Source organism: Ochotona curzoniae, unplaced genomic scaffold, assembly GCF_017591425.1.
Source record: "Ochotona curzoniae isolate NIBS_2020 unplaced genomic scaffold, NIBS_Ocur_1.0 contig_2321, whole genome shotgun sequence".
In the NCBI taxonomy this organism is placed as follows: domain Eukaryota; kingdom Metazoa; phylum Chordata; class Mammalia; order Lagomorpha; family Ochotonidae; genus Ochotona; species Ochotona curzoniae.
Window position 1 is genome coordinate 19,146,748 of NW_024465421.1, and position 22,763 is coordinate 19,169,510.

General features: G+C 46.2%; 1 protein-coding gene across 2 annotated transcripts in view; it reads left to right on the top strand.

Moving 5' to 3' along the window:
* Positions 1 to 22,763, top strand: part of GRIN2A (glutamate ionotropic receptor NMDA type subunit 2A) — a 312,582-nt gene that overhangs the window by 269,684 nt on the left and 20,135 nt on the right. For both annotated transcript variants that reach the window (XM_040973351.1, XM_040973352.1), the window contains one exon: positions 3,297 to 3,484. In XM_040973351.1, the coding sequence (XP_040829285.1) occupies positions 3,297 to 3,484 (188 nt within the window). The remainder of the gene's footprint in view (positions 1 to 3,296; positions 3,485 to 22,763) is intronic.

Consider the following 22,763-nt stretch of genomic DNA (forward strand, 5'->3'; position numbering starts at 1 on the left):
GTCCCTGCTGGACCCTCGTGATATACTGATGGGAGGATGTGTGGACGGTGCCAGGAATGGCTTCATGAAACACTGTGCAACAAGGGCCCTGTCGTCTGCACCACACAGCTCACCTGCAGCTATCACACCTGGGCTGCAGCTGCCTACAGTTCTAGACGGGAGGCAAAAGCCGAGCTCCTGCATCCCTGCGTTTTTCTTCATATGGAATCATCCATTTGTTTCCGATGTGGCTCCAGTGACACAGAGAGTCCGACCCAGAAGTTCAGGCCCATCTGTAACTGTTCATGGTAGAGCCCTCAATGGCAGAGCCCTTTGCAAACTTGGATCTGAGTCTCCACCCCCAAGGCACCTGCAATGCAAGTGCTTGGCCCCGAACACATTGTGTCTTCTGCTACTGCGCACTCTGACATCACAGCACCATGCCCTGTTTGAAAACTCTACTCCTGGAGAAAAATATATATGTGTATATATTTTTTTTTCTGCTTTCTTGGCTCTTTGTTACTCAGCTCAAGCTTTGTCATGAACTAAGGTGCTGATTTGCAGAAATCTGTGCCTCTTCATGAAATACCAATTTTAAACTGCTGTTGGGCAATTTTCTTAGGGTTGCTAGACACACGTTTACATTTCTGTACCAGCCATGCATCAGCATGGGATCTGTTGTCACAGGGAGGAAAGGCTTCTTCCTTGGGCTCCAAGAGATGGCCTTGGAAGTTGACTGCTGCTACAAACATGTGTGTACATTTACATTTAGGCTTTTTGAAGAGTCCCCTCCCCTCTGCTTTCTTTCCCTCTCTTCTCCCCTCCCCTCCTCAGACACCTCAGTTTTACCGAGAGCACCAGTGTCACACAGGGTCTGCAGTCCTCAACACCCACGCACCCTGCAGAGGTGCAGTGGTCCTCTTGATGGCCCCCAGAAGGGGCACCACTGGCTTACAGACTCACAGAACGCCACAGAGGGACAAGTGCCTCAGCAGGAACAACACCACAAGCACCTCATCCATCTCATCGACAAGAACCCGATAGTCCCAACAGAATGAAGTGACTTCCCTGGGGCTACACTGTCATCCCAGCCTGGACAAGGCCCCAGATCGCTTCTCTGCACTGCTCCTGCGCCGCCCGCTGCCCCAGATGTACTGCCGACACGCACTAATTGCTTTTGGTTTCCACTGTTACATTCTCCAGTTTCCTTTGGCCTTGGGATCGCTAGCTGTCCAACGGGGCGGTCTGCCCTCGACTCGTCAGCTCTGACAATGCCCAGTTCTCTGCTATAGCTGTTGCTTGTATAATCTGATCTACTTTTGGGAACCTCAGAGCTTACCACCTATCTCTGATCCTTTGTTCTTGGGACAAAATCAGAGTCTTTCTATGGGTGAGATAAGCCCCATCATTTTGACCACTTTCCCCCTCCTGTTCTCCCCTCACCCACCCCCACAAACCATTAAAGCAAACCACACAAGCAGAGGAGAATGAAGAATGATGCTGTAAACCTTCCAAACAGCTTTGTTCCCACAGGGAGTCCTTCAGCAGCTGTCTCTAAAAGGGTGCAGCCTTCCACATCCTCTGCCTGCCACTTTTATTTTTCTTCGCTTCACTGTTTTACGTTTCCTTGTTAGAGGAAGGCAATAAAGTTGAGAAAGTATCAGGAAGTTGAGTAATCTCGATTTAGTTTTCCTACCTACTTTTGCAGTTGAGACATTCATTCCCGTGTTCTAGCCTTGTCAACTAACTTTTCAAGTTCGGAGAGAAAGTGCACGCTCACTAAGAGGGAGGCAGGCACTGGCTGGGCACAACCAGAGCACTGAAGATTGTATAATGCTTTTGGGGGAGTGTTGACTGGTAGGAGCATGCAAACTTCCAAGTTGGTGATTGAATTCCAAATTGAATTCCAAATCTTGGAGGGTTAAAATACAGGTTGGCAAGCTACAGCCTATGAACACATATGTTTTTGTAAATAACGTTTCATTAGAATGGAGCCACGTTGACTTGCCTGTGTATTGCCTGTATCACTTGGGTGTGTATTTATCTGGGGCTGCTTTGGTGCCACATGTTGACTTCCTGTCATTGCTACCAGAAAGCACCACGCACTGAGTGACTTATTAACAGCAACTTCCTGCTCACGATTGTGCAGATTGGAAAACCATGGTCACGGTGTCAGCAGGTGTCACACAACTCGCTGTGCATTTGTTGCATCTCTCCCAGCCTCCAGTCGGTCCTAGGCTTGTGGCGCTAAAATGGTACACTTCACATGATGTTCTCCCTGTGTGCATACCTGTGCCCAACTTCTCCTTTGTGAATCACAGCAGTCCTAGTGAACAAGGGGCCCGCCCTACTCCAGGTAGGGCCTCAGCTTAACATCTGCAGCAGTTGTGGCTGCAAAGAGTCAGACACAGCGTCAGGTATCGGGGCTTGAATTTGAGCAGAAGAATTTGGGGAATAGTTCAGCCCATTGCACTCTACAACAACAAGTTAAGTAACTGGAATAGAGACTGTAGAGATCACAATGCCAGAAACATTGATTATCTCATCTTTGCAGAAAAAGCTTCCCAACCCCTCAAGGGGAAGTGTGTGTGTGTGTGTGTGTGCAACAAACAATATCTTCAGAATGTTAATAGAAGTTACCTTTGAGTTATTGAATTCTGGCTTATATAATTTTATTGTCCATTTATTTTATTACAGGTAATTCTAATTTACCAATGTTTTTTCTGTGCTATTGGTTTGAAAAGTAACCGTGGAACAATTTTTGGAACTCAGAGAGTCTTCCTAAAGTTCGTGGAAGAGGACTATTATGAAAAAAACATCTCATGAGTTTCAAAATTATTTTGCACTAGAATAAACTCATCTTTTAATTCAGTTTTTTTTTTCCACACAAATGTTTTGAAGTGTAAATATAGAGTCAAACTGTTTCTTTGGGGAGGACAAGACCTCATGCCTAATTCATCCCCATCCCCATTCCATGCTACTACCAAATTCGCCTGCCCCTTTGTGGCTTCTGTCTGTTCCAATGCAAACTTTGCTAAATGGGCCGCTGTTCTCCATAATCGGGAGCAGTAAGGACAGACACTTTGTGAACCAGCAAACTCAACTGTTTACTCACTTGGGTATATGGATTCTGCATGTCTTTATTTAGCTGCCTCTTGTAAGTCGGAGAGAAAAGGTTCTGGCTTTTAGCTCCTCATTAAAAATAGATCCTTTTTAAGGTGAGGGGATGGAGTGGCCATGAGCCATCAGCTCCAGTTAGAAAGAAACATAGGCTTTGGGGATTGCTCCCATGACTCCCATGTCTCTTGTCTTTTCAGGAAGTTGGACGCTTTCATCTACGATGCGGCAGTCTTGAATTACAAGGCCGGGCGGGATGAAGGCTGCAAGCTGGTGACCATCGGGAGCGGGTACATCTTCGCCACCACGGGTTACGGTATTGCCCTCCAGAAGGGCTCCCCTTGGAAGAGGCAGATTGACCTGGCCCTGCTTCAGTTTGTGGGTGATGGTAAGACCCCCCAGAGAACCCCTGGTTTGGGTGGAGGGGGCTGAAACTCTTGCACTCTGTGTTTTCTAGTTGGTGTTCCGTGGATTTTGGCCATCAAGAGTTTGCTCACTAAGAGAGCTTAAGCAGCTCTGACATAATGACACGGTTATTTAGGTTGTTTATGACAGAAGCCAACTCTAGATTGCTAAATGTAAAAAAGAAAAGAAAAAATTCTTTTAAGGATGCAGAAACAGCATTCATAGTAAAATTTAACAAAGAGTTGAACAAATAGATTCAAAGAAAATCAGGAACCAGGTCAGGCCTGCTGCCTTAGCAGTGGGAACCCGTTGATTCTCTTTCTCTAATGAGACGGTTCCCTATGCGAGAGAGGAAATTGTGTCCTCCAGGTAGCATTTGACAGTGTCTGGAGACATTTTCAGTGCTCATGGCCTGGGAGGCTGTTTACCGTAGCTTAATGGGTAGAGGCCAGAGACGAGGGATGGTGGCACGTGTCGTGTAATGCCTGGGACAGCCCCGCACACCTCAACACCCCCAAACATTAGGGTGCTACAGTGGAGAGACCTTGCTTTCAGGTATGCCATGACCAGGTTATAGTAAGTCCTGCTCTCTAGTCTCTAAATTCTCAGTGTCAAGCTGCAGAGGAAGAGTTGCTGGTGCATCTGAGAGTAGAGACATTTTTTTTAGCCTGTCGGGTGTGACTAAAGGGTGCAGTCATTTTGCATCAATCTTTGTGGTTCCTGTAAAGGGATGATGGAGAAGATATCTCTACAAAAGGCTGGTAAGCAGAGATCCCATGGGTTTTCAGTACAATTCACCCCTTGCTTGCTTAACTAGCACAGAGCCATCCACCCTCACGTGGCTTTCAGTCTAATGGGATTATGGCACTTACGGAACTGTCCATCCACCTGGGGCCAGCTGTCCCCAGAGCATTCCCTTTTGTCTGCCCTGTCTTGTGTTAGAGACCTGAACACCCTCCCCACAGCTTGGAGTTTCCTGACACGGCTATTAGAGTCCAGCCGAGACTTGAATGGCAGGTCGGTTTCCTTTGGGATTGCTGCCACTGACCTAGTGACAGCAAGGCCACCACAGATCTCAGGCTAGCATGAGAAATCTGCTCAGTGTGCACAGGATACAAAGGAGCCTAGGGCAGAAGCCCCCTTCGAGAACAGGTGGATGCTGTTCAGAGGTGGTTATCGTGCGCTGTGCCTGACCGGAGCTGAAAGGAAACCCTTCCGGTCAGCCGCTTGAACAGAGGTTAGCCCACATGGTTGGTGTGCATTTGGACACAGGGTGTGATTTCCTGCAGTTTCTCTGCTTCTTTGCTCCGAGAATCAAGCCCTAGATCCTCACAGTACCATCTAAAGGTGTTTTATGTTTAGCTCACAAACAAGAGCATCTGATTCTTTGCATTCCCTGTAGGACATTTGTACCTTCTGCAGCTCACTGGTCCTGTTCTCCGCTGTGAAATAGTGACTTGTGACTGTGTTGGTCAGCTATTGCTGCGAGATCTTAGAGGCCCACACATCAAGCATGTATTTTACTCCTGGGGTGAGGGCTGAATGGGGAAGCCCCTCTGTTTCAGACTGCTGTGGGTTCAGTGGCTGTTAATCCCTGCTGTCAGTTGAGTAGTCAACCTCTGCGTGTTTGCTCTGCCTCTGAGTCCAAAGGGAAGCTCTTCTGGCTGCCTCAGAGGCATGGAAGATATACCTAACCACACACACACATTTCCTGCCTCTGTTTCATCACATTCCTGTGTGCCAACAGCTTCCTGTCCAAATCAGGTCAAGATCAACAGACTCTTACAGAAGAGGCTTGGAATTGTCTGGCAAAGGGTGTGAACACTGAGGGGACACTGAAGAATTGGAGTTCCTACATGAGATGAGCAGCTCACCAAGCAGGGGTCTTGTTTGAGTACACAAAGCCCTGAATACAACCGGCAGTTGGATTGAGGAAATTTATGCCAAATGCATACTTTGAAAAGTATGCATACCGAAACAAGTTTGTCTTTTCAGTCAATCCTCCATGATGAGCCTTATGAAGTCTCATCATACGTGGTTGGATGAAGGGTTGGTGTTGAGTTGTATTTATGAGGGAATTTTTTACATTTATTCATTCATTTCCTTATTTATTGGTTTAGTTGAAAGGCAGAGTTACAAGAAAAGATGAGAGAGGGGGAGATCTCCCATCTGCTGGTTTACAATCCAACTGTTTCAACAGCCAGGGCTGGGCCAAGCAAAGCTAGGAACTTCTAGGTCTCCTACATGGCTGGCAGGGGCCTAAAGCCTGGAGCCACCTTCTAGTGCTTTCCCTGATGCACTAGCAGGGAGCTGGGCTGAAAGTGGAGCCGCTGGAACAGGAACCAGCACCCATATGGGATGCGTACATTAAAGGTAGCCTCCCTTCCTAGTATGCCGTAATGCCAGCCCCTATCAGGGAACTTTTAAACTGTGACAGGAACCTGTCAAATAAGTGATTTTTTAATCCTAGACCTATCTATCATTGTTGACACTCTTTTAATATCCATTATAGAATAGCTAGCATATTTATGGGACAAGATATGCCAGTTGCTGTACGCATCACCATGCACACTACATGTTTCCTTCAATCTTCTTGACAGCCTCATGAAGGTAAACTTTTCTCAGCTCCATTTTACGGAGGAGGAAATCTAAGCTCGGAGGGTTTGTGAGTCCCCCAGCTAGCAGATGGCAAAATCTCTACTTCAGGGGCCTCACTCTGGCAGGGGGCCAATTAAGCAAGACTTCTGTTGTATTTAATTATATGGAATGTCTATCAGAGTGATTGGCTGATCTAGATTTATAGATCCTTTAGGAACGAATAATTTAGCCCATATCTGAGCTAAATCTAATGTCCCATTTATAAATGCTTTTGTGAAGGCAGTAATCTTTCTTAGGATTGATTTAAGCATCTATGAATGGATGCCTTTATATTTATCTGATGAACTTGGTTTGAAGATGAGATGCAAGAACATACATAAAGAGCAAGACTCCTGTAACCGAAAAGTAGTTCAGTGGGTGGTTTACCTTCACCACCACCATCCTCCTCCTCACCATCATCATCACCATTACCAGCATCAGCATCACTAACATCACCACATCACCACTACCATCACCATCATCATGATTGCCCTCATCATCTTACTCCTCCTCCTTAAGGCCATTACCACCTCACCATCATCATTTCCGTGCCATGAAAAACTCTGCTACTCAATACAGCCATTTTCAACTTAACAGTATAGAAGGAATGTTGTAGTCCTGAACAGCAAAAGAAAATCATCATCCTTACAGCAAATAAAAATAGTCAATGTGCCAAAACAAACCAGAGGTTCACTCCTTGTACTTAAAGAACATCTAGGTTCTTAGTCCTGGCAGACTATCAGGGTTGGGAAATGTGCCTTCCCAACCTCAGCTCTAGAGGCCATCTGGAGGCAAAGCCCAAAGAGAGAAAATGACGCTGCTATAGGGAGAGTGGGAGTGGGGGCGTCTGAAGACAATCTTCCCGGAAGGCCATGTCCGACTCTGAATGTCTCTTCAGGAGTCAATGCAGGAATTAACACAGCTGCCTAAATATTTCACTTATCTTACACAGCTTCAGCAGGATTAATTATGCTCCAAAATTAGACCTCTAAAGGGCGCAGTGCAGAGCTGCACCTAATTATCATTCATCCGTGAGCACACAGTGTTTATCTCTTGTTTCAGAGTTGCTTCAGTGGACGATTATGGGCCTAATGAGCGTCAGAAGTATAGGAAATATTCCTAAGGAGCAGTGTTATAGTATAACCTCGGAGTGCAGTGCTTGACTATTGGAAGGGAACTTCTTACCAGAAGCTCACCAGACATCTCTCTAGGAAAATGGCTACCGATCTTGTGGAAATGGTAGCACTGCACATCAGAATGGCCACAGGTACTGGTCAGCAGCGACCAGCATCAGTACCCAGCATGTACAGAGAAGCAGATACTTTGTTTCTTTCCTCCAAGGGACCAGTAGTTCAGTCGGTTGACAGTATAGGAACTCAAATGATCCAATCTTAAAATAGAAACAGGTTCGCAATAGCTCATATGTAAGTGCATCTCTGTATGTCTAGATACACAGGTAGAGATGATGACGATGATGATGATGATGTGTATGTGTGGTTTTATGTGTCTAGGGAGATAAAAAGAGCAGTCAAGAAAATGCAAAGTGACTTTTAAAAGTTCATGGAAAACGGAGTTATAGGATGCTATTTCTGGGGTTGATATTGTGGAGTTTCATGTCAAGCCACTGCCTACAATGCTGGTATCTCATGTGGGCATCTTTTCAACACCCACCTGTCCCACTTTTGATTCAGTTCCCTACTAACATGCCTAGGGAAAGCAGCAGAATATGGCTTAAGAGCTTGGGGCCCTGCTGCCCACTTGGGATCCCCACATGAAGAGTCTGGCTCCTGGCTTCAGCCTAGCCTAGCCCTATTGTTGCAATCATCTGGGGAATGAACCAGCAGATTGAAGAGGTGTCTCTCCCTCTTTCTCCTCTCTCTCTCTCTTTGTAACTCTACCTTTCAAATAAAATAAATACATCTTTCTTTTTTAAAAAAGAGAGAGAAGTGTTTAGTTGGATGCAGAAACTTTTTGAAATCCATGTATAGTTTTTTCATAAATTTTTTGCCAAGAGATTTTTGAAGACCTCTCCTATGCATGAGATTTTGAGATTTTATTGCACTGAAAACTTTCAGTGCCATCATCCATGAATGTAGCCAGTTACCCTATTGAGATTCTATGTTGTTGTTTTTTTTTTTAATGGAAAATGAAAGGACAGAACGAGTCACCTAGCATGTGTAGTGACGTTTCAGACAAAAATAGGGTGAGCTGCAGTTCATAGAGGTCTCCGTGGTTTATCCACGCATCAGCCAGCAAATCTCTGTTGAGGCTGTGTTATCTCCCTGGCACCTCAAAGACGACACTTGAAGAAGAGCGTCATCCTTGAGTAAGCCCAGGGCTTCAAGCGTGGTATTTGTGGCTTCTAAGTGGAGGTGAGCAAGAGATTTTTGGGAAGTCCTGTCTATCTCATGGAATTTTTTTATATGATTCAGGAGTTGATGAGCCAAAAGGAAGACCAGAGGTCAAAACCCTTCTGATATATGGGGACTGATTTAAAAAAAAAAAAAAAAGACACTAGTCGGGACAATATTGTACAGCGCACGTGATGATGACGAGACTCTGCAGCAGGCTAACCATGTCTGAGCCCCTGCTCTCCATCCCGGTCCCAGGCCTCAGCCACTACATGTGACACCCTAGCATTGACGGTGTCTCCACCGGCAGAGCAGGGCAAGGAGGACCAGTTAAGCAAAGTCAGCCTCCGTGGCGTTTCCCAGACTTGGACGTGAGCTGGGATCACCCAGGGTCTTGGTTAAAGCAGTGACTCTGCTTCGGGCCACCTGGCTTTCTGTACGCTCACCAGGGACACCGACGCTGCCAGGCTGCTGACCATCTTTGCCCCATCCAGGACACGGGGAGTCAGGCTAGCCAAACTCTCAGTTTTATTTGTCTCAGGTACGTTACTCAGTTTTCACAGTTAAGGATTTAAATTCCAGATGCATTACTTATCCCTACTATCTAGTTTGAGTTCATGAAACAAATGAAATGAAACATATGTTTGTTAGATATTTGTATTTGTACAAGATGTCCAGTTGAACTTATATATGTATGATCAATATTACATGAAATATTTTCAAATAGATGCACGTATCTCTTATACTAATATTATGTTAATAGGGTTAACCAACTTAACCAATTTTTGAAAGACTCATAGACCTAAACCTATTTAGCGGGCTGCACACTGGCATGTACATGAAGCCTCTGCCTGTAGCGTTGGCATCCCATATGGGCACCAGTTTGAGTCCCAGCTGCTCCCCTTCCAATCCAGCTCCTTGCTTATGGCCTGGGAAAGTAGCAGAGGATGGCTCAAGTCCTTAGATGCCTATACCCGTGTGAGAGGCGCAGAGTATGCTCCTGACTCCCAGCTTCAGACTGGCCCAACTCCAGCTGTTGCAGCCGTTTAGGAAGTGAAACAGCAGATGGAAGACCTCTGTTTGTCTGTCTTTCCTTTTCTCCATGATTGTCTTTCAAATAAAAATAAATCAAAAGGTAAAAAGCCTAGTTAGCAACCATGGTGCTATCACATTTGGGCATAAGGAGAGATTTGAGAGGCACTATATATGAGTGTGTCATTTCAATTAGATGGGAACATTGGGTTCCGTTTGTCCCTTGTGCTTGCCACTTTGCCAACAAGTTGTTTCACAATCCATCTGGAGTGATGATGGATTGAGGGAACCCCAAGCCCTGCTCTTGCATCAACAAGAAACGCTACTGCCACTGACATCACAGTTTTGGAGCACTAACCACAAGTCACAGCCTTCAGGGGTCTTGAAGTCAGGGAGTGCAGGAGGGGCTCTCTGACTCTGTGGAGGTCCGTGCTGGCTCCTGATTCCTTTATTGTGTTGGCTATTTCTCCACTGAAGCGTGCAGACTGGCTTTTGATGGTGAGGGACTGCAGGCTGCCAGCTGGAGTCGAGAGTATTTGTGTGATTGCAGAAGTTCTTTGTGTATCTAATTAGGGTTCTCACAAATTGCTCTGGGCCATTGGATGAGCTGCTCATATCCTCGGCACTGCCCTTGTCTCACACCCCAGCTTAATATCCTTGGGCTGATGCGTGAGTCTCGGGGAGAGCTGGATCACCCTCCCCTGCAGCCTGGGTGACCATGACCCTGCCTACCTCAAGTCTCAGACAGTACTTCCCCAAGAGGCCCTCACAGGCTGTCTCCTAAGAGTTATTTAGAACTGGTTCTGCAGTGTTGCTAAGGAAATGGAATGCCTCCCACCCCTCTTGAATCTGTTGGGCAAGCATAGAAATTTTGATGCAACTTTTGCTCCCCCTTCCAACTGCATTGCTCGATTTGATATCTGATCATGTGACTTTTCCACATCGGCTCCATTGAAGACCCCATACAAGAGTTCCTCCTTTAAACTCCTTCAGCTCTTTGTCTATAGCATTTGTGGATTTAACATAACACAAGTACAAATCAGATTCTTCAGTTTCTTCTAGCTGTGTGCTATTGGGAAAATTAATTTTACTTTAAAATTAAATTTACCTATCACTAAATCAGTTGCTTAATGATTAAATGTGAAGATAAATATTAAAAAGAAAAATCCTAGCCCAATGCCTGACTCACATTACATGCCTCTTTTTCTTTGGGTCCTTCCCGACCGCTGGCCCACCAAGTGCCCTGCACACTGCCAGTGCCTTGAAGGTGTATGCTCTTCCCCTCTGCTCTCATTGCTCTCCCTTCGGCTCTCACAGCTGAGCCCAGCACATAACAGGTACTCATTCGATGGTTAACAGACAACTGAATGCATTTCAAAATACTGCGTATTTGGAGAGCTTATTTCACCCATTGAGCACTTTCTCCGGTGAAGGAAATGTTGCGACCTTTAAAGTGGACATTAAGTGCCTGTTGAAACAGATATGTAAGGAGGCCATCACTGGCTCACCGTCCTATCTGAGCATCTTCCCAACCGTCACACCCCTGTCTCCGCCATAAGTGACGGGCAAATTCTTCTACTCTCGAAGTTGTGCACTGGATTCGTCAAATATCCTCATTTTACTCGATCTTTTGGTTACAATCCTCTGAAATAGATGTAAATAATAGGGCCATATATTCCCTGATTTTTTGGAAGCAATTTGCTTATTTGAAAGACAGAGTGATAGGGAAGGAAAGCAAAAGAGAGAGAGGGTTCCTCCATTTCCTGGTTTGCTCTCCAAATGGCTGCAACAGCCGGAGCTAGGCAAGCTGAACCAGGAGGCAAGGACACAAGGACTGACACGTAGCTGTGTTCCTTGCAAAAGCACCAGGCAAAGATTGTAACACCCTGACAAGTGGATATTATGTCTGCGCAGTTTCCACTGGTGAGTCCCATCCTTTGCAAACCCTGGTTGAGACAAGGCAAGGGGAGGCTGCAGGAAAGGAGAGAGTAGAGAGGAGAGTTTGCAAGGTGACCAATTTAGGCCACAGCAGTCTGGCTTGCTACTGTCAAGGTGGTTGACTGACCATGTGGCCAATGAGGGCATGGGTCTCTGAGCTGAGCACTGCCCCCTCTTGGCCCTGGGATGATCCAAGGCACAACTCTGGCTGACTCACTGTCTGGGAGAGGTGAAATTGGTCCTTCCTCACATGGGTCCCTGCGTCCTGAGATGACTCAGCAACACCTTTGCAGCATGCAACCTTAGCCCACTTAAAGAGATGAGTATGCAGTTAGGCTGGAGGGTGGGGCTGTGTGGCCAGCAGGGAGGTGGTGCAGAGTACCCAAGACGTTCCTTTGAGGGAGGATGACACCATTTTTGCCATAATACCAAGTGGGAGGAGCTCAGCAGCCACTGTCATTATTGTACGGATATTGATAGGAATAATGATGGGGGATAACTATGCCGTAAAATCATCTCTCTTTATAGGCATTCATCTCCTTTCATCCCCACAGTGACTTGAGTGTAGAAGCTGTGATTATGAGTTCTTGTTACAGATGCGAACACTGAGTCTCAAGCACTGACTCAACTACTAAGTGGCAGATATGAGATCCAGGCCTGTGTGAAAGGCCTGCAGGGTCTTTGCTTTAACCAGTGTGCAGGGTTGCTCCCTTGCCAGCTGCCATGACCCTCACAGAATCCTGGAAGGCAGGTGACCTCATCCAAAAAGGGGCAGAGAGATGGGGCATGGGCTCAGCTCTTAGATTGCTGGTTCCTTCCCCTTTACAGAGGAACAGCCTCATTCCCCTGCAAAGTACGCTGGAGATGAAAGTGACTTTGCAACAGAGAATGAGAGTAGGGACAGAAAGTGACCTCCATTTTTTCCCTCATGTTTCCATAGTGAAGGAGACTTGTCCATGCCCCAGGCCCTGGCACCATGGGGACAGATCCAGTCTAATTTTTGAAATCATTCAACCCTGGCAGTCTGGGGAGAACCAAAGGCCAAGAAGGAACAGTATAAGGACAGGATCCAATTCCAAGAAGTCAGATGTGGGCCCTGATGCCGACCTGCACAGACACCCTTGCCGGTTGCTGGAGCTGCTTGCTCCCACGGAGCTCTTCAGAGATGCATGATGCCCAGTCGTTCCTTGTTAAACGCATGGGGTCACTGTTAGGGCTGAACAAGGCCACCCGGTAGACCACCAACTTTTTCATCAATTTAGCAAGGCCTGGGCAACAGTGACAGCACCTTCCAATCTCACACATCCGTTTGGCCTCAAACTCATTCTTCTTTGCAATGGCTGATTCTCACCAAGAGAAACTAAGCAACTTCTGCACCCCAGGCAGTGGCATATTTCTGTTGCTCTTACTTACAAAGCAGTTTCTCTGTGCAATAGGATCACCTAGGAAGTCTGTTGAAAACACAGGTCCTTCATTTTCATTTCCTACCAGGGTATTTTTAATATCATCTCATGGTAATGATGAGAGACAAAAAGGTGTGAAAACTCACAATTTGGAAAATAGTATTTAGCATTTAGAAACATTATCCTCCGACTGATAAACTCTGTACACAAATGTCAGCGGCTAACAGATCATTCTGTTGGGGTTGATGATAATAGATTTTTGTCCTTTATTTTACTCCTCTGCTTCTCTCAGGGTTCCTAATTGGGCTCACACCAAGACCATGGTGATTGTGCAGACCCGGGGAACAAATGGCGTTGAACTTGTAAGCGTCATCCTTCACCGCCGTCACAATAGAGAACACGGGAGATACGAAGTTAAATCCTGAATGGGAGGAATAATCAAATAGGCTTTCAAGTGAAGTTTCCTCATTCAGAAAGCATCAAAATAGACAGGAAAGTCTTTACTGCTTCCCAAGTTCTCACTTGGATTTATTGACTGTAATAACTGTTAAAAATAAAGCAGGCAAGACAGAAGGCTCCACATTTGGTCAGGGGCTGAGCCAGCGCTTCTATTGATTAACTCAGATCTGGAACCTGATTTGGATATGATGGATTTTCTGATTTCTTACACGTGTAGATGTAGCCCCTTTAGAAGTCACCAGCAAAGTACCACTAACAGTCATTATCAAGGAAGGGTTGGCTCACTCTAGTTTCTAGATATGAATTCCAACATTTCTCCCACTCCATGGGATGACTTTTTCTTTTAAAAAAAAATCAAGATTTATTTATTTATTTACTTATTTGAAAGGCTTTGTGACCAAGGCAAGAACTGAGGCTGGGAGGGATGGAAAGAGAGAGAGAGAGACAACAGATTGAACTTCCATCTGGTGGTTCACTCCTACAGCAACCAGAACTGGACCAGACCAAAGCTAGGAGCGAGGAACTTCGTCTGGGTCTCTCACATGGGTGTCAGGGCCCCAACTATTTGGATCGTCATCTATTGCCTTCCCAAGCACATTAGCAGGGAATCGGATCAGAATGAAAGCAATCTGGACTCTAACCAGCATTCTGACATGGGTTCCAGCATTGCAAGCTGTGGCTGAACCCACTGTGCCACACCACTAGCTATGTGGATGGCATTCTGAGCACACAAACCTCACTTGTAGCAATTTTTGTGACCTCCACTCCAAGAGAGTGATGATTCATGACCATTTCGATGTCCCAGCAACAAAGTCAGTTTGACCCTCCTCTAAAAATTATTGCCAGGGCAAGCTTTGTGTTTGAAGATGAAACATTTTCAAAGAAGAAATGTATTGGTCCCACACATAGATAAGCAATAAAGGCTTAACTGTTTCTCCATCAGCCTGTGACCAGATGGTACCATAAAAATTAGACTTGTTTGTCTCCATCCAGTTCTAACTGGAGACATATTTAGAATAATAATGGAAAAGGACTTAAAAAATATATATAAAACCCATAGATACCCTGAAATGTTGTCAAATCTCCCTCGGCACTAAAGCCTTTAGAGTTCGTGTCTGCACTAAGTTCCCAGCGAGTTTCCCAGTGGGTCCAGTGAGGTGCAGATCCGCTGCTCATTGTCCACCTGACACGGGGCTAGGACAAGGTCAGCGATGCCGAACCCAGGCCTGGCGTGCAGTGAGTCGCTCAAAGGAGGGCAAGTCAGATCTCAGCAGTCATCCAAGGGGAAGTAAGACAGAACGAGGACCTTGCTGGCAAGTCAAACACTGATGGCCCTGGCCCTGGTACAAGATTCACGGGGCAGATAAACAGACACCCCGTACGCCCCCGGCCATCCTCTCAGTGTACTTGTGGAAACATTTGCCTTTGGGAAGGCTATGTATGAGGGCACTTCGAACACTTCGTGAGAAAATCTGGGCTGACAGATGATGTGCATTGTCCATCAGGTTTTTAATGACTCTGCGCGTGTGTGATCATCCAGATACGATCCACTACCTTGGCACCATTGTCTGCAATGCGTACAGCACTTCCTAGTCCTCGTCCCTTGTAGGCATATTTCTTTAAATAATTGTTTAAAGAATTGTTGGTTATGAAACAGTATACTTTTATATTCCACCTCTCACTTATTACAATATATGAAGCGTTTTTGTGTCACTGCACTATCTGTTTTGTTTTAGTCTTTTTTGCATAAAACTCGTCATCATTGTTATTAAATCAGATATTGTCACATTATTTTCCTAATGACAACCATTTTCAATTCCATGCTGGCACATTTAGCCTAGGGATTCCGACACTGGAAATGACTCTCCCCTGCCATCCTGGAGTGCCTAGGCTTAACGTGGAGCCCCGGTTTGTGTCTCTGGTTTCTCACTGGAACAGCCCCAGGAGGCAGGGCTGATAGATGAGAGCCTTCCTGGATTCTGCTGCTGTCCTGGCCTGAGAGACCCAGCTCCCTGTGTCTCTTTGTCTCTCACAGAAAAGAATTAATGTGGATGGAAGCATCATCCTCTTGTGGTTCTTTTTATCTTCCTTTGTACTATCTATTTACAACAAACTCTTAGTTTGTGGATTTTGAAATGGTGGTGATTGTAAACAGCTCTAGGAATCTAATGCCTGAAAGGTTTGTTCATCTCTACAATACCACTAATAATGAATCCATGTAAGGTTTTTACAGCAGTCTATAAGCATTGGGCATCACTGTTCTTTCTGATTTTAAGAGACGCAAAATTCCATCTCGGAAGTTTCTTCGTTTTATTTCTTTTGGACACTAGTGGGGAAAAGGCAAGCTGCCTGCTCATCTTCTTTGACCTTTTGTCTACTTATCTATATCAACACTTGAATAAACACCACATAGGCTTTAGTACTTTATTAAAAACTTTGGTTGCAGTATTTCCTACAGAAAGGGTAGCTAAGGACGCAACATAAGGTATAGGTAGACAGGAAGACTTTGGATTCAAATCAGAAAAATGCTCATTGCTAGGTCTAGTGTCTTGAGCAAATCACTCCTCTTAAGGCTCCGTTTCTTGCTATTTGAACTGTGGACTGTAATGGCACCAACTTCACAAGGTTGAATGATATCACACCCATCAAATAGTGGGGACTTGATAAATACAGACAGTGAAAACCCTTAAATTGGAATTTCTTCTAATTCCAACAGGTTTTGGAAAATGATTTCCTGTTTTGCTGGCAGCCTGTGACCCATGCTGGCCTGTTGTCTATTTTTGTAAACAAAGTGTTGTTTGGCACATAGCCTTACCCCATGCATGTACCAGGAGTTGTCTGTGGCTCTGCTTGTGCCCTAGAGACAGAGTTAAGTAGTTATGACAGGGACAGCATGGCCTGTCAAGCTGAAAATAGTTCCTAATTGGCTCTCATAGAAAGGTTACTGACCTCTGCTTCAAATGATGAAAGTAAAACATGTTCTCTTGAAATAATTCCAATGCTATGGAAGAACTTAGTTAAACATCACTCTCTCCCCTTTATTCCTGAAGGCTTTTTAGATTCACATAAAAAAAGGCTTTCTTTCCCTCCTTCTGGTTTAGAAAGTCTGTTTCCTTCTGTTATCCTATTGTCCCTGTCTTGGGAAAAAAAGACATTTTTTTTTTCTTAAAAGGTAGAGTTCTGGAGAAAGAGGGACAGAGGGAGCAAGATCAAGAGTGAGAGCCAGAACAAACAAGAGAAAGAGAAACAGAGGAATGAGTGAGGCAGGCGGGGTGGTAGAAGCAAGGGAGGGAGAGACGGAAGTGTGGAGGAGAAGAAAGAGACAGAGAGGGAGACAGAAGGAGAAAGCGAGCGAGTTCTCATTTGCTGCTTTACTTCCGCATTCCTGCAGCAGCCACAGCTGGTCCCAGCTAGAGCCAACGGGCTTAGGGACACAACCCAATCCTGGTTTTCCACAGGAGCAGCAGAAAGCCAACCATTTCCTCACTGCCTCTCAAGGCCTAAATGGGCTGGGAGCTGCTGCTGGGAGCCAGAGCTAGGTTTTGAACTCACACGCTCTGATATGCATATCACGGGCCACGTAACTGCCAGGCTGAGCACCTACCCCCTCGTTGACATGTTTTCTGTGCCCAGAGGCACTTGTTTTGGGGGAGAATGTACACAGGGATGAAGTTTTCATGTCATAGAAGGCACGTTTTTGGAGCTGCTGTATTTCCCGAAGAGCTACTTGCCTTCCAGCCAGCGCTGCCTGGGTGCTCTGCTTGTCCTGCACCCTCAGCCCCACCCACCCTTCCAAACCCAGGGGCACTATGGGCTGGGATCTCTTACAGTCAGAACCAACAGTGCAGCCAACTCAGTTCTTTCTCGATCGATGTATTTTATGACCTTGATTCGTGTCATCTGACCACAGGCATGTCATTAACAGAAAGGGGAGCCCAGTGGCTGTAGTGTGATCCCCGAGAATCCGAATCTAGCAACTTCCCTACCCTCAGATTCTCTCCTCCTCCCCTCTGGCTGTTGGGTCACTACATCTGGCATCTCAGACTGGGATAAGGTAGACAAGACTAGAAGAGCATCTCCATGCCTCAAGGCCATGTGACAGAAAGGAAAGCTGAGGTCTGAGCCCAGTGTTCTGCCTCCACACCACATCCCTCGGAAAGCAACACAGGGTCTGCACTTGGCTTTAGTTGAGGATAGCACTAAGAACAGATGTGTAGGGCCCCTTCTACTGAGGGTCTCTCTCCTTTCATCTACATCCCTCTCTTCCTCCTCCCTCCTTCACCTCTCACTCCTTTCTTCACTCCGCAGCCTGACCTGGAGTGCTGATTCCGCTCCCTGCGCCGTCCTGGGCAGCGGAAGCACAGATAAAACCAAAGAAACCCATTTTGCTTACAGGCTTAACAGTCCCCAGAATTTGCAGACAACACTTCCGTTAAAAAAAAAAAAGAAGAAACTGAAAATAAGTGAGGTCATTTTACTTCCGAGAGAAAGAGAGAGAAAGGGGGAGAGAGGGAGAGAGGGAGAGAGATGGAGAGAGGGAAAGGGGGAGAGAGGGAGAGAGGGAGAGAGGGAGAGAGGGAGAGAGGGAGAGAGAGATTGTAGCATGGAATGCGAGTTTATTGCTCTCCTTGTTTCTTACTCTGTCTCCAGTTTGGGAAACCATAAGGACCCCTTGGTTGTATTAAAACGTCCTCACGTCCTTGTAGAATGAGTCATAGGATTAAAAAAAAACTATTAACTGAGAAAATGCAATGCTAAAAATTACCATTTTGCTCACAAATGCATGTGCCTTTTCAGTCCTAACAGTTTGCAGATCTGTATCTATGTGGCGCAGATTGGCTACCATACTCCAGAAGTGCTGGGTTCCCTAGTCTTCCCATGCCTTTTCTTCATCCTCTCCACCCCTCCCCTCTCCGATGGAAAAATGTGACCAGGGCCTTTGTTTTCTAATTCTGTTGAGTTGCCAGTTCCTCTCCTCTCTTCCATGGTCTCTTCTCCAAGAGACACAAGTTGGCAACCTGTGTGCATGAAATCCCCAACTCCAACTTGCACCAGTTGGTCATGTGGCCTCTGAAATCCCAACCAGATGGCGACGATCTTGGTGAGCACTGCAGAACACCCCAGCACCAACCGCAGAGCCAAAACCCCCATTGGAAAGGGCAGTAAAACATCTACGCCAAAGGCAGCCTGTGTGCTTCTAACTGGTCACAGTTCAGCCCAGCCCTGGATTTTATTTTGGTTTTGTGACTTCTCAGCATTATATAGAAATAAAATGTTCTGTGCATCTAAATAAGCAATGCTTATCTTCCAAATTGACTTGATTTGTACCCAGAATCTTGTACTAATCCCCAACACTACCAGCATGGAAGGTGGTTTTTTTTTTCTCATTAGCATTTTGTTAAGTGACTCCTTGAGAACAGAAGTCACAGGTTCAGAGTCAAGCACACATTCCCGCCCTCTCTTACTTGCCTAATATGGTGGCTTAGGAGACGGAGAGTTTCTTTTGTCTCTTTTTTAAAATTAGGGCATAGGATCACCACAAGGAAGGGAGATAGGGCTTCAGTTCTTGCTGCTTCTTTGGGGGGTGTGGGGGGAATCATGTGGCTTTGAGTCCAGACTGTGGACTTGATGAAGTTCAAAATGCCAATCTCTGGCTAATGCGGCTGGCCTCACTCTGAACTCAGATGACATCCTGCATCTGAGCAGCAGCCTCCTTCCACGGGCAGGGAGGCTGAGCAAGGAGAGGACTCGGCCTCCCTGCTGTAGACCCCTTGCCATCCTCATTCCTGGAGCTGCAGCTTGGAGCTCACAATGACCGGATGTGTTCTTCAGAACCTGTGCCCCAGATTTTCCAGAAAGCAGTTGTTCCTTGGCCATTTCCGGTTCCATTTGGGCTCCCGAGAAACCCAGCTCCCAGACTCCATGGCAAGATGGGAAGCAAGATGGAAACAGCATCAGGTCCTCTCAGTGTGTTCACAGCAAATCCTAATGGAATTGGCAAGCTGACATCAACCGGCTCTAGCTAGAAGCACTACTCCTGGGAACCACTGGACTTTTTTTTTTTTCTTTTTTACTAGCATCTTTGATGGGAACACACGTGTCCCAGAGCCAGCCTGGATTTCTTGGTTTCAGAAACCATCTCTGACCCCTTTGTGGCTTCAAAGATTCCCTCGTCTCTGCGTCTCCTGGTCCTCATCTGTGGGTCACAGCCTAAGCAAGAGAAGAGAAGAGCCTCATATCGCCTGTCATCAGCTCAGTGTCAGGGATAACCCCCTCTTTGCCAAGGCTTATGAAATAAATTTGTGATCTAAGAAGAACTAACACAAGACGGCAGCTGAAGAACTTGGGATCTGGCAAGAAGGCAGCTCAGAGTGGTCATCGTCCAGCGGCCCTGCTGCTATGGGGTGCCCCAGACTCCCTTCTGACTCCTGCCTGCTTGGTCTCTTCCTTGATTCCTTGTGTCTGGAAGTTCAGAACTACTCTCTGATGATGGCAGATCACTCCATGTTCCTCCCTGCCTGCAGACCAATGCACTGACCTCAGCATGGCTGGTTGCATGATTCTCTCCCATAAGACTCAGAAGCCAAAACTGCGTTATTCATTTCTCTGTGTCCGCCTGTCATGCAGAGATGTTAACTACATACTGAGATGCTTTGGGAATGCTCTTTTCACAATGAATGCATGAGTGAGTCAGTGAGTGAATGAGTAAGTAAGAAAAACTTACCCAAAGTCTTCAGGGAACCCAAAGACATTGGCCTGAGATGAGACAACCTTAAACTCGACTCCTCCAAATCAAGCCCCGTCGTCAGGGCTGAAGATCAGGTGCTTTGGCAAGAACTCAAGATGAAATTATATAGATGTTCGTCTGTGAGGATGTGTGTGGGAGGCAATTTTAAAAGCTGCATTTTGGCACATTCTCGGGCCCTGGACAAAGCCTAAAGGGTACAGGTTCCAAATGAATCTTTCACAGCTGACCTCAGGGGAGAAACACTCTGTAAGTCTGAAGGCTCATCTCATGTCTTTGCGACACAATCCTTTCCTGGAGCAATCCCCTTAGCTCTTAGACAGCCTAACAGCATGGAGTGAAATCTAATCTACAAAGCGGCTGCACTCCCCATGGGCGTGCTGAGAATGAATCTCAGGGTGAATAAGGCACTGATTCCTCCTGCTCAGGCCAAGAGAGTCCTTTCAGGGAGCTGAGCCTTCTTGGGCATCCTTTCTCAGACTCATGGATGCTATGACTAGAAGGGCACAAAAAGGGGTTGGTTGGCATGGTTTACTCCACCACCCTCCTACCTACTCAACCTCCAGCTTCCTAAACTTCCTGCAGTAATGCCATCTCCACAAATAGTTGCTGAGTAATCAGTGTGTGTCGAACAAACTATATACAAGGCAATGCCATCCTTTGATTCTAAAAAAGAAGCTTTTGTGAGTTAAGTCATGTGGGGTCCCTCAGCCCTCCCCTGAAAAATGATAGTAGTAATGAGGCCAGCCACAGCAAACTGACATGAGGGTCACACAAATTGATTTTTGGAAACTCAAGTACAGTGCCTGAAAAATACTAAACTTTATATATTCTAGGTAAAGACAGAAAATGGATAGCTGAATGGATGGATGAGGGGTTGGACAGCTAAATTAGAATCCATGCATTAAGATCGGATGGCCAGCACATGTGGAAGGTGGGAGAGGACAGCAGGGGTGTGACTCCATGTTGACTGTAATACTACCTTCTTGTAGCTTTCTGGCCCTCTCCAGGTGATTCAACACGCTTCCCAAAACCACAGGAAGAGCCTTCCATTTGTAGCTCATTCCAGTGTTTTCTACCCGAAACATTCCTTGTTATGATTTCCTGGATGATGTCTGCTTGAATTTCCATCAACTTCTTGATGACAGATATGGCATTCATGGCTACTACCTCATAAGGAATGGATGAATTTTGAGTGAGAAATGCCCCACGCTTGTGCATCAGCCCTCACTGTCTGTGTCCTGCTGGTCCCTCTGGCCCACCCAACCTGTACGTTTGATGCAGTGTCACCCTGCCGGTCACTTAAGAGGCGGACAGTGCTTGCCCAGCTCTTCTCACCTGTCCTCTCTCACATTCTGTATCTCCCTGACTCATAGCTTTTGAGACCCTGCCACTCTTTCAGTGCTGTCAGGATTAGGAAAAGAGAGAGAGAGGTAACTGCGTTTCCAGCCTTCCCTAGGATGGTGTAGAATGTAGAGACATCCTGGTACCTGTGGCCGGTACCGTCTCCTCTGAAGATCCATCTTCAGGACACCTCAGGAGGAACTTCTGAACAGGTGTAGCTCCCTAGGGGCTGCACAGGAGTTTTATGTTTGTGAGCTCTCCATCAACAGACAGGTTAGCAGAAATGGAGAAGGCTTAGCCTTATAGGGGGACCAGTATTCCCATGTAGAGAGAAGAAGGCAACATGGTGGGCTGCAAACCCACAGCTGTTGATGCAATGCTCTGTCTGCTTACAGAACACTTAGCTTGTGTCTTGCCAGCAAGAGAGAGATTTAACTACGCCTTTACCAACTCTGACTCACAGGATCCTACCGACAAAGATCATGAACCCTTTATTGTAATGGGAAAGACTGACATTGGAATTCAGTTCCGCAGAGCTGCTCCTTGGAAGCATGGCATTTGGCTGCTTACCCTGGCTAACGGCATATCCACTCCCCAGCCTTTGGCGCTGGAGCCCACTGTAGGTTTCCCTGAGCTCTGTGCTTCCTTCATTCATTTACATCACAGCAAAACTCACCAAACAGATCTGAGCATTCCTGCCAGCCTGCGGATATAAGCAAAGGAAAAAAAAAAAGTAGAAAATACAGATTCAATTCTTACTGCATGCTGCAGGCCATGAGAAATATCAAAATCATAAAACATGGTCCCTGGCCTCCCTCCAGGAGATTACAATATACTTGAGTAAATTAAAAACGAAATAAGAAAGTATTTGAACTACAGTTCAGTGCACTACTCGAAGAAGGCCATGAGGCACGCAGTGATTAACTGGAAAATGATTGGAATAGGCTGTAACTGGTACTGAGAAATGAGAATGTCCTCAAAGTCCAGATCTGGTGCACTGAGCTGACTTATCCTAAGGAGAGGTGTCGCTGTGGCTAAGGGCAGAGGGAAATGTTTGTGTGTACAGCCTGAAAAGGATCCAGGCCTGGCTACCACCCCCATTACTGGCTTGCAAACCTGGCTGTCTTTGAATGCCACCACGGGGACTGTGTGCTGGGAGCTGGATGAGTCAACCTAGCAGTGGTATGTGAAGAGAGGGGTGATGCTGGTGCTTTGGTGAGGAGCAGAAGCCAACTGTGAGTGAGTGTCTGAGCAGAGCGAGAAGAGGGTTCTGGATGGATTTGTAGGGGAGCTGGGTGGGCAGCAAGGTGGTGCCACAGGCTCTCCCATATTGCCATGCTGTAGATTGTTTGA